This window comes from Rhipicephalus microplus, chromosome 5 (genome assembly GCF_043290135.1).
Source record: "Rhipicephalus microplus isolate Deutch F79 chromosome 5, USDA_Rmic, whole genome shotgun sequence".
Taxonomy (NCBI): Eukaryota; Metazoa; Arthropoda; class Arachnida; order Ixodida; family Ixodidae; genus Rhipicephalus; species Rhipicephalus microplus.
In genome coordinates this window covers 45,307,782-45,321,824 of record NC_134704.1, presented here as the reverse complement: position 1 = coordinate 45,321,824, position 14,043 = coordinate 45,307,782, and the positions used below count along the sequence as shown (strand labels likewise).

The 14,043-nt window shown below is 47.4% G+C and overlaps 1 protein-coding gene across 2 annotated transcripts in view; it reads left to right on the top strand.

Annotated features, from left to right (window-relative positions):
• LOC119174635 (cell adhesion molecule Dscam1-like) overlaps positions 1-14,043 on the top strand; it is a 141,091-nt gene that overhangs the window by 66,900 nt on the left and 60,148 nt on the right. For both annotated transcript variants that reach the window (XM_075895337.1, XM_075895338.1), the window contains exon 2: positions 7,706-7,990. In XM_075895337.1, the coding sequence (XP_075751452.1) occupies positions 7,706-7,990 (285 nt within the window). The remainder of the gene's footprint in view (positions 1-7,705; positions 7,991-14,043) is intronic.

Sequence of the window (14,043 nt, the reverse complement as noted above, 5' to 3'; positions counted from 1 at the left end):
TGCAGACCTCGTTCCCCAGTGTGCCGTTAAGCACAAGATGAATTCGAACCAACTCGCTCAAGTTGCCATTCTCGTTCATCCAGAATTTGATTAGCCTGTATACGTGTGCCTTTCTTGCTCCCATTCCACATTGTCTGAATGCAACTGTTGCAAGGAATCCAACCGGCGACATCGTGCTCGACAGTGTGACATTACACTTCTAACGTACCGCACCCGATTCTACATAATTTCATCTATTCGCTGAAAACCCACACGAATGCGTAGCGTCATCTCCGAGTGCCACTTTTCACGTGTATTGGATCTGAGCCCGGCTCGCTATACGAGAATCCCGCTAAGTGCCCCGCCTCTATCATCTATGAGACTGTTTTATGAGGTTGTGATCGTTGTTTTTGTTAGTGAAGAGTACGCTAATTTAGCGGCTTCACGCGTTAGTGATTATAGCGTGGTTCTTATTCCTTGTCCCTTCCTCTCGCTTTTCAAAATAATCTTCAGTTGAGAGTCAGCGCCTGTTCCCGTTGGTTCTTTGTCTTGGTTGTCAGCTCTGCACGAACTTCCATCATGAAGTTATGCACACGACCAACTAGCTCAGCTTGTCGTCTTAATGTCTCTTTGTCATAGCCATGTTCAAAGTAGTGCTGAGGGGGTTAAGGGGGGGAGGGATAAAAAGTGTTACCCTCCCACTCACCCCCACCCCTACCGCCGCTCAGTAATCTCTACACGCGACGATACTTATGCAAGATTGGACAAGAGCAAAATCCTAACTGCAACTTGCGTAACACGCCAGAGGCTATCAATAACATCCTGTGTGTGTGCCCTTTATACGCAGTTGAAAGACAATCTCTTAAGCGCCTCGCAGATTACCTAGACTGCCGACCCGTTTCGGAAGAGAAACTTTCGGGTGCTTGGGAACGTGTGGCTCACACCCAACGCAGTTTAAAGGGCCTGCTCACATTTGTAAGCAAGACAGGTTGATTCCCGTCTTTAGAGCATCCATTGACGTAGTGACTTTTGTGCGTGTACTACACCGAACGAGACATTGTGTGCAGTGACTCATTGTGCTATACCACAATCACCCCTCATCATACCCTCCTCTTTCTTTTCCTTTCCCCCTTACCCCCGTGAGGAGTAGCAGGCCGGAATGCCGCATTTAAGGCGGAGCTCTCCTCTTTCTTCTCATTAAACACCTTCTTCTTCTGTGACTAGAGACACACAACACCCTGCGCACATGGATGAGTGCATAATACACTTCTTTTGGACACTATGTTCTGATCGTATGAGTCTCACTGACAGTGGGTCGGAGAGAGCGGGCTGGGGGGGGGGGGGGGAGAGTTGGCTGCGGCGAATTCGTTTGCACCCTCCCTAACCACCTAACAGAGACCGCTACGCGCACTTACGTCTGTAGTCGAGGTTGACAGGTGATGTACACGGTCACTCGTCACCGCTACAGTCAACCCATTTGCTGCTGTCGTTCGTTATACGCCTATCTTCGTTATTTCGAGGCTTTCGTAAGAAGCGTTTCCTCTTTTTGGTTTGCCGCGCGCACCACATCTCCCGGCGTGCTTGTTGCACGGGTCGTCAGTCAAGTGCGCCCTTTTGTGGCGACGTCCGACGTCTTCGACTGTACTCCCGCCGCGCTCGTTAGCGCGCCGGAGGACGTCGGCTCCGCCGGTGCGTGACGCGACTAGCGGGGCGGAGGCGCGCGCCGGGACCTGTGCGGCGGCGACGTCGCTTGTCACCGTTGGCGCACGCTAGAACACACGAGTTTTCCTTTTCTTTTCTTTTCCAGATAGCTCGGGAGGACGCGTCGTCCGTGTACACGCCAGTGTTGACACTGAAACGATAGACTTCGCGGTCGACAGATTCTTGTCGGCGGGGATGATTGAGGGCGCGACGTCCGTTTTCGGCAAGCTCACGTAGATGGAGCCCACTGGGCACTAGTCGCGTCTCCCGAGACTCTTAACAAGGGTTGCCCATGCTAACCCAAAGGTCACGGGTTCGATCCCGGCAGCGGCGGGCGCATTTATATGCAGGTGAAATGGTAGAAACCCGCGTACTGTGCCATGTCAGCCCATTTTGAACAAAACCAGATGGTCAAAATTGCCGGAGCTCACCACTATGGCGTCTCTCATAATCACATCGGATTTTTCGGATGCAAAACTCCCAGAACCAACCAACAAGAGTACCCCGCATATTGCGGTCAAAGATAAAGGTAACATTTTGCTTCGTAATGTCGATATATTCGCATAAAAACTCTTTCATACACGTCCTGCATCGATCTACGATCAATGTTCTTGATTCAATTCAAATGCCGTATCTGGTTGCACACTAGCAGCAAAGAATAACGCTCTGTGTTCAGCCTTCAAACATCTTTGCCGGCTTGAACGTGTACCCTTAGGTCGCGGGGTCGAAGCCCGGCTGCGGCGGCTGCATTTCCGATGGAGGCGGAATTGCCGTAGGCCCGTGTGCTCAGATTTGGGTGCAAGTAAAGAACCCCAGGTGGTTGAAATTTCCGGAGCCCTCCACTACGGCGTCTCTCATAATCATATGGTGGTTTTGAGGCGTTAAACCCCAGATATCAATCAACATTAAACGTGTAGTTGTTTAAACGTGCATTTCTAAAACTTCTGCAATGTTTTGACAGATCTGTGCACCTTAAAGTGTGGTTTTGGAATAAAAAAAGAACAGAAAAACTTCATAACTATATCCGCATGGTGGAAATGACAAACACAAGGAAAACAGATTATCTTTCGGACTCATAATAAATAAACGTTTTCATAACATTATGCTTCAAACAAGGAGGCGCACCCTAAAGGCACCTATTATAGTATGTTCGTAACGCACTCACACTCGCGTCATCAGAACGCGCCCTGTATATTGTGCGAGGTGTGCCACGCGAAAGCATGACATGTGATTAGCATGAGCCGACGTCTTCTGCAAAGGCCGCGCTATGATTCACACACGCGTCACCAATTTCAGTACACGGCCGCGGCCTATACGAGCTTCATTCATTTCCGGTGCAGGCACACTTGCGCACAGCGCACTGCGCCTCCATATATCGGTGCACTCATGCATAAGCGAGCGCACGTGGCAGCAGCTTGTCGAGCGCGCACTGAAGTGACGCAAGGGTTGCCGCACTGCCGCGTATGCGCTTCATATTAACCGCCCAGCCCGAGCAGCAGTCGCTGCAGTATCGATCAAGGCTTTTTCCCCCAGTAAGGCGGAAACCTCGCCGGAAACGATGGCGAGCTTGTACCGACCGCTCTTTTCACCCGCCACCTCTCGGCAAGACGGGAACGGGTTGTAGCGGACTCGCCTCCTTATTGCAAACGATATCCTCGCCGTGCCAGGGCTTCGCGAGATGCCGATCGAACTTCGCGGCTTCCGATGCGGATCGTTCCGCGGGAAGCCGGGATTTCTAGGCAATCAATGTATAATAACGATCGAGTGCTCCATACATACTACTGGACATATAGTTCCTTTGGTGCTCGGCTGCTGACCTGGACGTCATGGTTTCGATCATGACCATGGTGGTGGCTTTTCGATTGATTGATTGATTGATTGATTGATTGATTGATTGATTGATATGTAAGGTTAACCTCTTAAAACCACCATAGGGTTTCGATGGAGGCGAAATTGCAGAATCCCACGCAATCTGCAATGCTAGTGAACGCTAAAAAATACTACATAACAATCGGATGAATTTGGCCGGTAAAGCCCCAGATATGTACTGGGCTTATATCGATCTGAGGTTTTACGTGCCAAAACCACGATAACATTACGAGGCACGCTGTAGCAGAGGGCTCTGGAGATTTCGATCACTTATACTGTGCTTTAACATGCACTGACATCTAACAGTACACGGGCCTCCGGCATTTCGCCTTTTTCTAAATGCGACTACCACGACTGGCATCGAACCCGCGGCCTTCGGCTCAGCAGCCGCGCAACGCAACCATTGTATACCACCGAGGCGGACGTGTTGCAAAAACCGAAAGCACGTGACCTCACCGCCTATAAATCTGACATTAAGTTTGTTCGATCAACATATATTCCTATTTCGGTTATTGAGACTGCACTGGAAGTGCGGAACTATTGGGAGTGAAGTTGAGCTATCCATAATAGCTTGCGGGCAGTGAAGAGCAAATAAGTTCCTAGAACACCCTTTTCTTTTTGGAGATGGTTGTCACGTATAACCCTGCGAACGACGTACAACCACTCGCCGGTAACCGCGGGAAGGGGTTGACATCGCTCCATTACACCTCTTAAAGTCCCCAACCACATCGCCCCGACAACGTTCGGCACCGCCTTTTATGGCGCCATTAATCGGGTCCACCGTGCTGGCTGACTGCGTGGCGTCCGATCGCTTCGCCTTCGGCGGTAAATAAACGAAGAAAAGGAGTAACAACATGTATCTTCTTGGTTACGGGAACACCGCGTACGGCCCATAAAAACAGACGTTTAGTGTGTTGGAAGGCAGTTACGGTCGCTCGTTTTACCTGTCCACTTTTACTTTCATATCTTCTGGGAACTGAGTGACGTACGTGAAAACAAAGATAGCAAGTGCGTACGTGTTTTTTACGGACACAGTGGTTTGGTGCTGCGTAGCGGTTTGGAAGAAAGGGGAAGAAAATGATGGGGCAGGAGAGCTCCGTTTTTAGGTAACTATTAACCATAAAGTAACCATGAACAGCCACCAAGTAGACCACTACTGTCACCTATCTATCTATCTATCTATCTATCTATCTATCTATCTATCTATCTATCTATCTATCTATCTATCTATCTATCTATCTATCTATCTATCTATCTATCTATCTATCTATCTATCTATCTATCTATATATCTATCTATCTATCTATCTCTCTATCTATCTATCTAGATAATTCTCTTTGCTGTTATCTCATTCATTGGGCTACTCTACTCTCTTCCAAAAAAAAAAAGAAAAACGCGTCATGCCCCCGAAATAATTCAAGCTCGAAATTCTAAAACGCCCCGCTCGCAGCAAACTCGATCTGAACAATTTGTTTCTTTGCGTTCATACTTTGAGAACCTGCATGTGCTTGCCGTGACTATACGTTCCCTGTGCGCGGTGGTTGCGCGCACAACTGAGTTGTGCTGCTCGCTTTTCCGTATAGGAACATTCTGGACGTTATAAGACAAACGCAGAACAATGAAACGAGGCCTTCAGCCACCCTCTCGAGAACACTTCTTGGTTTCCATGGAAACTGGCTCTTCTCGCGTCGAAGATTAGGCTGCCAGAGCCTCGGTGGGCTCAGATACCAGGCTGCTGCACAATGGCCCCTGCAGCTCTTTTAAAGGGGGGACGAGGATCTCATTTCAGAAATAGAATACATTTTCGCTGTCCGTAAAATCGATACCGCGCTGCGAAGCGGAATGTGCTGGTCTCGTGACAGGATTACTTTGTTTCATACTTTTCTTTATTTGTAACGCTGATTTTCATTATTTGTACGCTGATATTTGTGAAGCTTTTACGGATGAGTGCGGAACAGCTATCGCTAGCTTCACTTTTCCGCGTGCGCTAGATTTTAAGCTGATGAAGTCGCTACAGAAGGTGACGTGTGTACTAGTGGAGTGGCCGACAGCGTGTTTCCGGTCCTCACTCTCAGCATGCAACGTCGTATGCGCCAACCCAACCGTTTTCATACGTACGCGTCTACCGTAACACTGTTTGTTTGTTTAGTTGTTAAAGGTGTAAAACACGAAGGTTAACAGCTGAATATGGTGGCATGTAAACCCGTCCGTAATGTAGTCGAAAATTTTGTCGAAGAAAAAGTAGCGAAGAGCACATGAAGATTGATATGTGGGGATTAACGTCCCAACATCACCATATGATTATGAGAGACGCCGTAGTAGAGGGCTCCGGAAATTTTTACCCCCTGGGGTTCTTTAACGTGCACCCAAATCGGAGCACACGGGCGTACAACATTTCCGCCTCCATCGGAAATGCAGCCGCCGCAGCCGGGATTCGATTCCGCGACTTGCGGGTCAGCAGTCGAGTACCTTAGCCACTAGACCACTGCGGCGGGGCAAGAGACGGACACAGAACCGACAGAAACGACGCTCTACTTGCAAGTTGCAACTGTGTTTGGCAGGCACGAACAATCCCTTTGACGTGCTCGTGCTCGTGCGGTTGTCGTCCAGCGTATTCATCGCGCCTATCGAATTCGCTCCTTGTGACGGAAGGCCGACATGGCACAGCAGTAGTGGATACAATTTCAAAAGGCCATCAATATGCAGTTTTCGATCTTGCTGCTATTTAGGAAGTGGTGGCACTCATCCCTGAGATACGACATAGTTACCGAAGATAATTAGATAACATATTGATACAGGACTTTCGTTGAAGTAGGGTAACACACGTAACACACGTAACAATATTGTTGACATAACAAAATGTGAAAATTCTGAATGTGCATGCGAAGAAAAAGCATATGCTCCCAAGGCTGTTCTGCAAGTGCGCATGTCATTCCTCCCCCTCTTCTTGCTTTTAATTACCCACGCGAACGCACCTGCACAAACATAAGGGGCTGTACCGTGCTCCCCACCGGGCTGCAGAAATTAGGCGCTTTCCTCTAACCACCACCACCTCCAAACATACATGCTCATCAAAGAAGAAAGAAAACTCAAGCACATAACTGCACTCTAAGTATATGGCCATGAGAAGATTGCTACCATATACCTACCTCACTGCATTTCTTTATTATCGCGTGGTGTTACCAGTTAATACCGAGTTTTAGAACGACGTACGTAGCAGCGTTTGTAACGACGTTGCGTACGCAATAACGCTGGGTTTCGCATAGAGCGCTGGCACACAAGTTCTGCTTAAGCGCGCTATGCGAAACTCAGCCTTTTTACGTATACACGCAATGCCGTTAGTGACGCTACGTACGTAGTACTAAATCTCGCTAATGACGTGGCAGATGTTTGAGACGGAAGATCGAAGAGGTGAATAATTCCCATGTGGTGTCGCTGGAGAATGTTTAGACAACTGGTTGATACTTTGACTGCAGAGACACCCTTTGTTGAATGGATTTTGACCCACCAATGACAATTCTGCGATGATATGGACCATACATGCATTTTTACCGCAACTACTGCGTGTACATAGCACTTTGTTTTCTTCTTACTTTTCTGCACTCGTCGTTACCTCTTGCGTAATGCAGTGCAAATCGGATAGTTATTTTGAAGTTAGTGTACCTGCCTTTAGATAGATATGTGGGGTTTAACGTCCCAAAACCACTATATGATTATGAGAGACGCCGTAGTGGAGGGCTCCGGAAATTTAGACCACCTGGGGTTCTTTAACGCGCACCCAAATGTGTACCTGCCTGTAAATGTGTACGTGTACCTGCCTTTCACTTAACCATTATCTCCCTCTTTCTATATGTCGCCACACATACTTCAAGCCATACTCTGCATGAGCTATGATAGCACCTCGCAGTGACCCCGTGTGGTTACCATGGAAACACGCAATGATCTCGGATGCCACGACTATATAGCAATGGTCGTATAAGCTCTGATGAAAATGCCGACGCTGTTGCGACTGCATGTTTGAAACGAGAGTTCCGTCCCAACGTCCAATGACTAAAATCGTACTTAACGAATCACGTCGAGTACGTCTATTCGTTTACTTGTACGACCCACTCGTTCCGTCATCGTGACCAACTCTGTTTTTCCCCGTTCTTCGCAGGCGAGCCGAAGGTGCAGCCGTTCCACTTTCCGAAGACGGTGCTTCGCGGCGAGAAAGTTCGCGTCGTGTGCTCGGCCGCGTCGGGGGCCACTCCGCTGAGCTTCCAGTGGCTGCGCGACGGGCAGCGCCTGAGCGACGGCGCGCACCACGTGAGCATCAAGACCTTCGACGACTTCTCCGTGCTCGAGGTTGCCAACGTGGGCGTCGCGCACAACGGCAACTACACGTGCGCGCTCAAGAACCTCCAGGGAAACGACGCCTACTCCAGCCAGCTGCTCGTCCAAGGTGAGTACCTTCATTCCGAGAGTCTTTAGCGATTTCATTTACCCCAAGAAGATCCGTGGCGTGTAAAGCACTGGGTGAACGCTGTTGATGACGGTGATCAGTCAGCATAGTAATTTGCATAATTTGAGCACAGCGCAATCATCTTACTTGTAAAAACGGCTGTTCGGCTGTTGTAAAAGGCTGTTGTAAAAATCAGCTGTACTTGTAAAAACGGCTGTTCGATGTTCGAGAACTATGCTCTATTCATGGGTCGATTCACAGTGGAGGGTCTGTGTGTCATGACCCCCCCCCCCCTCCCTTTGTGTCTGAATGTATCAGCTGAGTATGGATGTTGACGTTCCATACTCAGCCTGATCCGACTTCTCATAAGTCGATCTAGACAATCTGTTACATTTCATCTTACGTTTACCTTGCATTATTTGTGAGATATCGGGCCGAGTAAATATCCTCAGAATGAGTGAGTAGGAGAGGAGGGAAAAGGGAAATGAGAAGGAGTTTCTCTCTTTGTATCTCTCAATATACGTAGACAGGTTACCGCGCATACAGACAGAGACAAAATGAAGAAGATACAAAGCGTAGTGCTTGTTTGTTCTTCACTTTGTCCCCATATGCGCGCGCACCTTTCTAAAATGCAGTACCGACTAGACCACCTAGCCATCGTCGGGATTAAAATATACGGCAGTTACGGTATTCTGCTATACTCTATCCTCAACAACCTTGCAGACGCATAATTATACTCCAAAGGCGTCGGGGCCTCTCGTGCGTGAAGTGCGCTTCCAAGACCCACGCCTCAGGCAGCGTGGTCTCTTCCGCGACTCGGGGCCACGCCCAACCCCACGAGAGGAAGAAAAGGAAAAGGGAAAGAAGGGAGGCACGGAGGAACGCGTGGAGGAAAAATGAAGGTGGTAGGGGAGTGCCCAGATCTCCCCAGAACCGGGGTTCTAGCCGGCACGGCGTGCGCTGCACTTGGCGCGCCCGTCTCACGATCGATGGGCCGCCTCCGCACGAGGACTTCGCCAGCCACGCGCACGACGTCCCACTACGCTAAGGTCTTTTTTCCTAAAGCTGGCTTGGAGCATGCTCCCCTGCCGAGAGCAGCACGCCAGACTTATAAAAGCCCGTGGACGCAGGGGATCCGCTCGCGCGCGCAATTCCTTGCAGGAGCTGTAGCTGGCGCTGCCTTTTTATCCCCGCCGCTGAAGCGAGACTCGAAGTGGTGGGCGGGGAAAGGAGAAGGGGTGTGAGCTTGTGGTAGCAGCTGTGCCGTCCTAGTCGCCGACAGCGCTGAAGAGACGCTCCGGCATTTCCGTCGCCTTTTAGCTAAACCCGACTACGATGTCGTGCATTATCGTGCGTATGACCTGCGCTGTGCTCCCTACCGGGCTGCAGAAATTAGGTGCTTTTTAGATGCGGAGCTCCTTAAGACCTCACGATGTCCGCCGTCTCCCGTCTGTCCGTAACACGTATTCATCTGTCTGACAATTCTGAACAATTTTCCATGTAACGTTCAACTTATAAGCAACAGAGGGCGTTGGTGTTTCCTCTTCCAACCTCTAACACCGTATCTCTCCTGAGCTTCTACGTGAATAGTAACAAACTGAGCTCGACAAGCTGCAATGGACCATGCAGAGAGCTATGACACTGAAGAAATTTCGAAAGACAACTTCATTATTGGAATAACGTATGTTTGGAGGTTTTGGTATTCAATGTCAGCATCTAGAGCGCAACACAATACAAGGAAAGTGTGAAAACGGGCAGTTTATCTTGGTGTGTTTGCACCTCGTCTTTTCCTGAGGTGCGCTGGAAGCTGAAATCAATCAGAGGCTGGGTCTAGGCGACGTTGCTGTTACTACATCGGATAACAAACGTAAGTCAGCACTAGCGAACATTTACAGTTTTAGGCCAACACGAGTGATCAATTAGCAACGCCAGTGATTTATCAATGATTACTCAACATCAAAGCGAGTTCTAAGAAGTTCTGGTAGCATGCGGGTAAGCACGGTAGTTAGATTCGGTCGAGAATATTAGTCGTACCTTGTTACATAATATGAATGAAAAAGGTTCATGAAGTCATTACTCTGAAAAAATAAAAAGTAAAATAAAGGACAGAAGGATAGATACGTTGACTAGAGATGAAAGAGGACAAGTAAAAACATGAGAACCTCATGCAAATAAAGAAAATAACATGAAAATTGACAGCTCGCTTGTGGAAGTTCACTTCACAAAAGAAAGTTCACACGTATACATTTTTATCCAAGTTATACCTTGGGTATTTATTCAGTACCTGCATCGTTTTTGCAGGCATTGCAGCAGGGGGGATATATACATCACTAGATCAAATTCTCATTCATTTCTACGCTCAAAGCGTGGTAAAAATCACCATTACATTGAATTTCTGCAATATTTGACGAAAGAGCATTCCACTCGCTCGCAGTTCTACAAAAATTAATAAGTGTCACCTTTAAAAGGAAGTTCAAGAACTTTCGATGCATAGTCCCTTGTACAAAAAATATATGATGGTAATGCGATATATTGTTTTTGTCAATGCCAGTTTTTGAATAAAGAAGGCTGTGAAAAAAATTTGAGTCTCAATGCTTTCCGTCTGTCCTTTAAGTCCTGCCAATGAAGTGCATGCAGTAAATGGACTAACACACTACTACTTACGTAGCGACTCGTAGCCGCGGTTATATAAACCTCAGCCTTTTCCCTGTAAGCCACTTAGAACCGAACAGGAAGAGGGCAGAGAATGTTCTAGTTGAAAGGAAGAGAGTGGAGTTAGTAGAGGTGGGCAAGTGATGTTATGCGCACAGCAGACCGATGGCTAGCTAGAGCAACAGAAAGAGTCCCAATGCTATGAAAACGCGGTCGCTTACGGTGCAGGATAAGTGACGCCATGGTATTAAGCAAGGCAAAGATGTAACTAATGGAATTAATGGTCGATAGGGGCAATCGAAAAACGCTTGGGGAGGCACTCGTTCCCCCAATCAGCGTTTCACATGCTATTACTCTTTTCGTACGTTGGTCGCCGTCGTAAACCGTGGAAACAGTTAAGCTGCTTTTTCAAACCAAAATAACTCATTGTTCCGAATGTGAAATCTCCCAAATATGTGTATGTATAGGCTCTTGCGCAACACAACATAAAATTGTAAATGCGTGAAAGAGTACATTCGTGAGACGCTGGTAGAAACATTCATAGGTGATTCCGCCAGTGAGTAATGCAGAATTTTGTGGTGAACTTCGTCGTTGTCACTATATTTGGCATCATGATAGCAACAACCCAGCATTTATTTAATCACTTCATTATATTACTATGAAAGTAGTTAATATACCTAGAAAAGTCCCCCTTATAAGAAATTTGCTCGGGACGGAAAGTGCAGGTATACACAAAGAAAGAAAGAAAGAAAGAAAGAAAGAAAGAAAGAAGGAAGGAAGGAAAGGAAATGATAGCACTTGTCTTCCCTTGCTTCGCCGTAGGTTTCAGCTTTCGCTCTGTTATACGAAATCCCGTCGTGCACTACTAATACTCTGAACTTTTTACAAATGCTGGTAAGCCAATTAGCTCTAGCAGTACCGTTTGGAGAGGCCATGCACACGGGGACTGCACTACAGCGCGACGGGGCTTGAATTCGGGAAAATGCGATATGGCGCCCTGGCTGGCGGGGAAGGCGCCAGGCGTTCTTTTCTGGCCTGCTTCCCTTTTGTCCGCCGTGCAAGGAAGCATCCCCAAAAAGAGGGACTGGGGATAAGGCGCAATAAAAAGGGCAACGGAGCGACACCCTCCTCGTCTTCCGCGTCACTCGACATTCTTTTCTTTATTTGCTCCTTTTGGTTTTAGGTGCGCGCCGTGGAACGGCGCCGGTTTCAGGGATGCGCTTTCGCGTAGACAAAAAGGATTGCTCTTTCCGTTATGCCGCACGCAAGATACTTGCGTGCTCTCTTTTGACGTCTATGGTAGACGTGTGTATAAGGTGCGTGGCGTCGTCTGCTATTAAGTGCGGCAGCACTCTCAAGCACTGCGTATGCAGAGCACGCAAGCTGCTTATGCACTCTCATTGGACGTTGTCTGCTGTTAAGTATGGCTATCCTCTTGAGTGCGCAAGATGCTTGCGTTCGCTATTCAATGATTGTCGACTGCTGTAAAGTGTGAATACTAATAGAAAGAGAGAGAGAGAACAAGAAAAAAGGAAAACTACGAACGTTATCAAAAAGGCACGGCCTTGGTTATACTACACTGGTAGCGGGGAGCGGGGGGGGGGGGGGAATAAGCGGACAGAAGAGAAAGAAAAATGTGACGATTCGCATACACACATTCTTTTATTCTCATACTACATTCATTACGAAATAGAAGTATTGGCCTAACATTGGATTTTTCTCCGTCCTAACAATCTCTTCAATCCGAACAGGCGGCTGCTGTTATCTTTTTTTAGAGGACATTTGCTACATTGGGTCGGCATGACGCAATAATTTTGTTCCAGTACTAACCCTTTAGGCTTTCGTAAGCGATCCGAGCAACTATCCACTCTCGATATCGGTGGTATCGACCAGGTTTTTTAGAAATGAGTTACGAAAACTAAATAGCTCAAGCAAAATTGAAGCGCTACATCATACCCGCTTTGATTCTTCATTCACAGAAACGTACGCTAGATACCTGTTCGTAAGCTCTGAATGCTGCGGGTAATCGTCTTATCGGGGAAGGCGTATTATCAGTGAAAAGCGCCCGGCTAAAGGCGAACAGGAAGGATGAAGCGAACAAAAGGAAATTCGTTTAAACAAAAGGAAGCGCGCGATTCGTGGCCGCTTCAATTACTATGGCTGCAATGGCGAGCTCGTATAAAAAGAAATCTTCACGCAGGCGACACGCGCAGCCGAGCATAATTACTCGCGAGAGAACGCCAAGACCGCGAGGCATATTTTCTCAGAGAATTCGCGATATCGCCGCGAAACAAAAAAAAAACTAAAAGGAGGAAGCAACGCCTATGAAATGAACTTTTTAACAGGCACTGTCCACGCACTCGGTTTTTCCAGTGGGCTTCATTCTCGTCTCCTTATCCGGCTTTTAATACGATTCCTCTCGCAGCTCCGAAGTCAGACTCGCCGATTTCTTCTCTGTTATTCTTGCGTTCTTTGTTTTTTTTTTCACGCCTTATTTGAGAAATTATTAACACGCCGCGGCGCTTCAAGACAGAGTTTTTTTTTTAGTTAGGATTTGGTTTATGCTTTCCTATTTTTCTTTTTTATTTGCCTGAAAATTGTTGCGCTGAGGCAGAGTCTAAGGCGAAGCCGAAGAAATAACGACGAACCCTGGAGGAGCATTAAGAACATTGCCTTCTCTTCGCAACGCCTAATTACTTCGCTCGCTGTGTTCTCAAGTCGGCGCTGGACAATTTGCTCCGGCACCTATGGATTCTAAATGTTTCTATGAATCTTTTCATTTGTCTTCCTTCGCGTACCTAAGAAAGAGAGAGAGAAAAAAAGGACAACACTGTTGTTAAACTGTGTGTGTTCTTTATGTATGAAGTCGTTTTTACCATGTGTGAAACGAACGATATTTCAAGTGATTCCCAGCATGCACTGCAAATCGGAGGTTAGGTGCAATGAAGGAGGGCGACACAAGGCGTACATAGAAAAGAAATTTGCCGGTAATTACTGGCCGAGAGAACCGTATTCGCAAAGGTCCCTTTTTTCTTCTTCACTTGATGTGATTGTATAACAGTGAGTTTTGGCCAGTCGCGCCACTGTATATCGTTAGTGAACGGAACTGGCCAATGGTTAATAGAAAGTATAAATGATATATCTTGTTGATTCGGCTCGAGCCGAATACAGTGCTTGAATAAAAGGAATACCGCTGACTCGTTCGGGGGCGTAACTGGATGTTCTATTTCTTTTTCCTATCTCCGAGCTATCACCAACGGACTTCGCTGACTCCATAGGAGGCGCAGGTTGCACCGCTCTATCAGCTGCTTATTGGCAACAACACAGTATAGGGCGTGCAAGTTTGTAGGTATCACAGTGGTGCAGATTAAGGAAGTATTCATTTTAAACTCCTCGCTCAC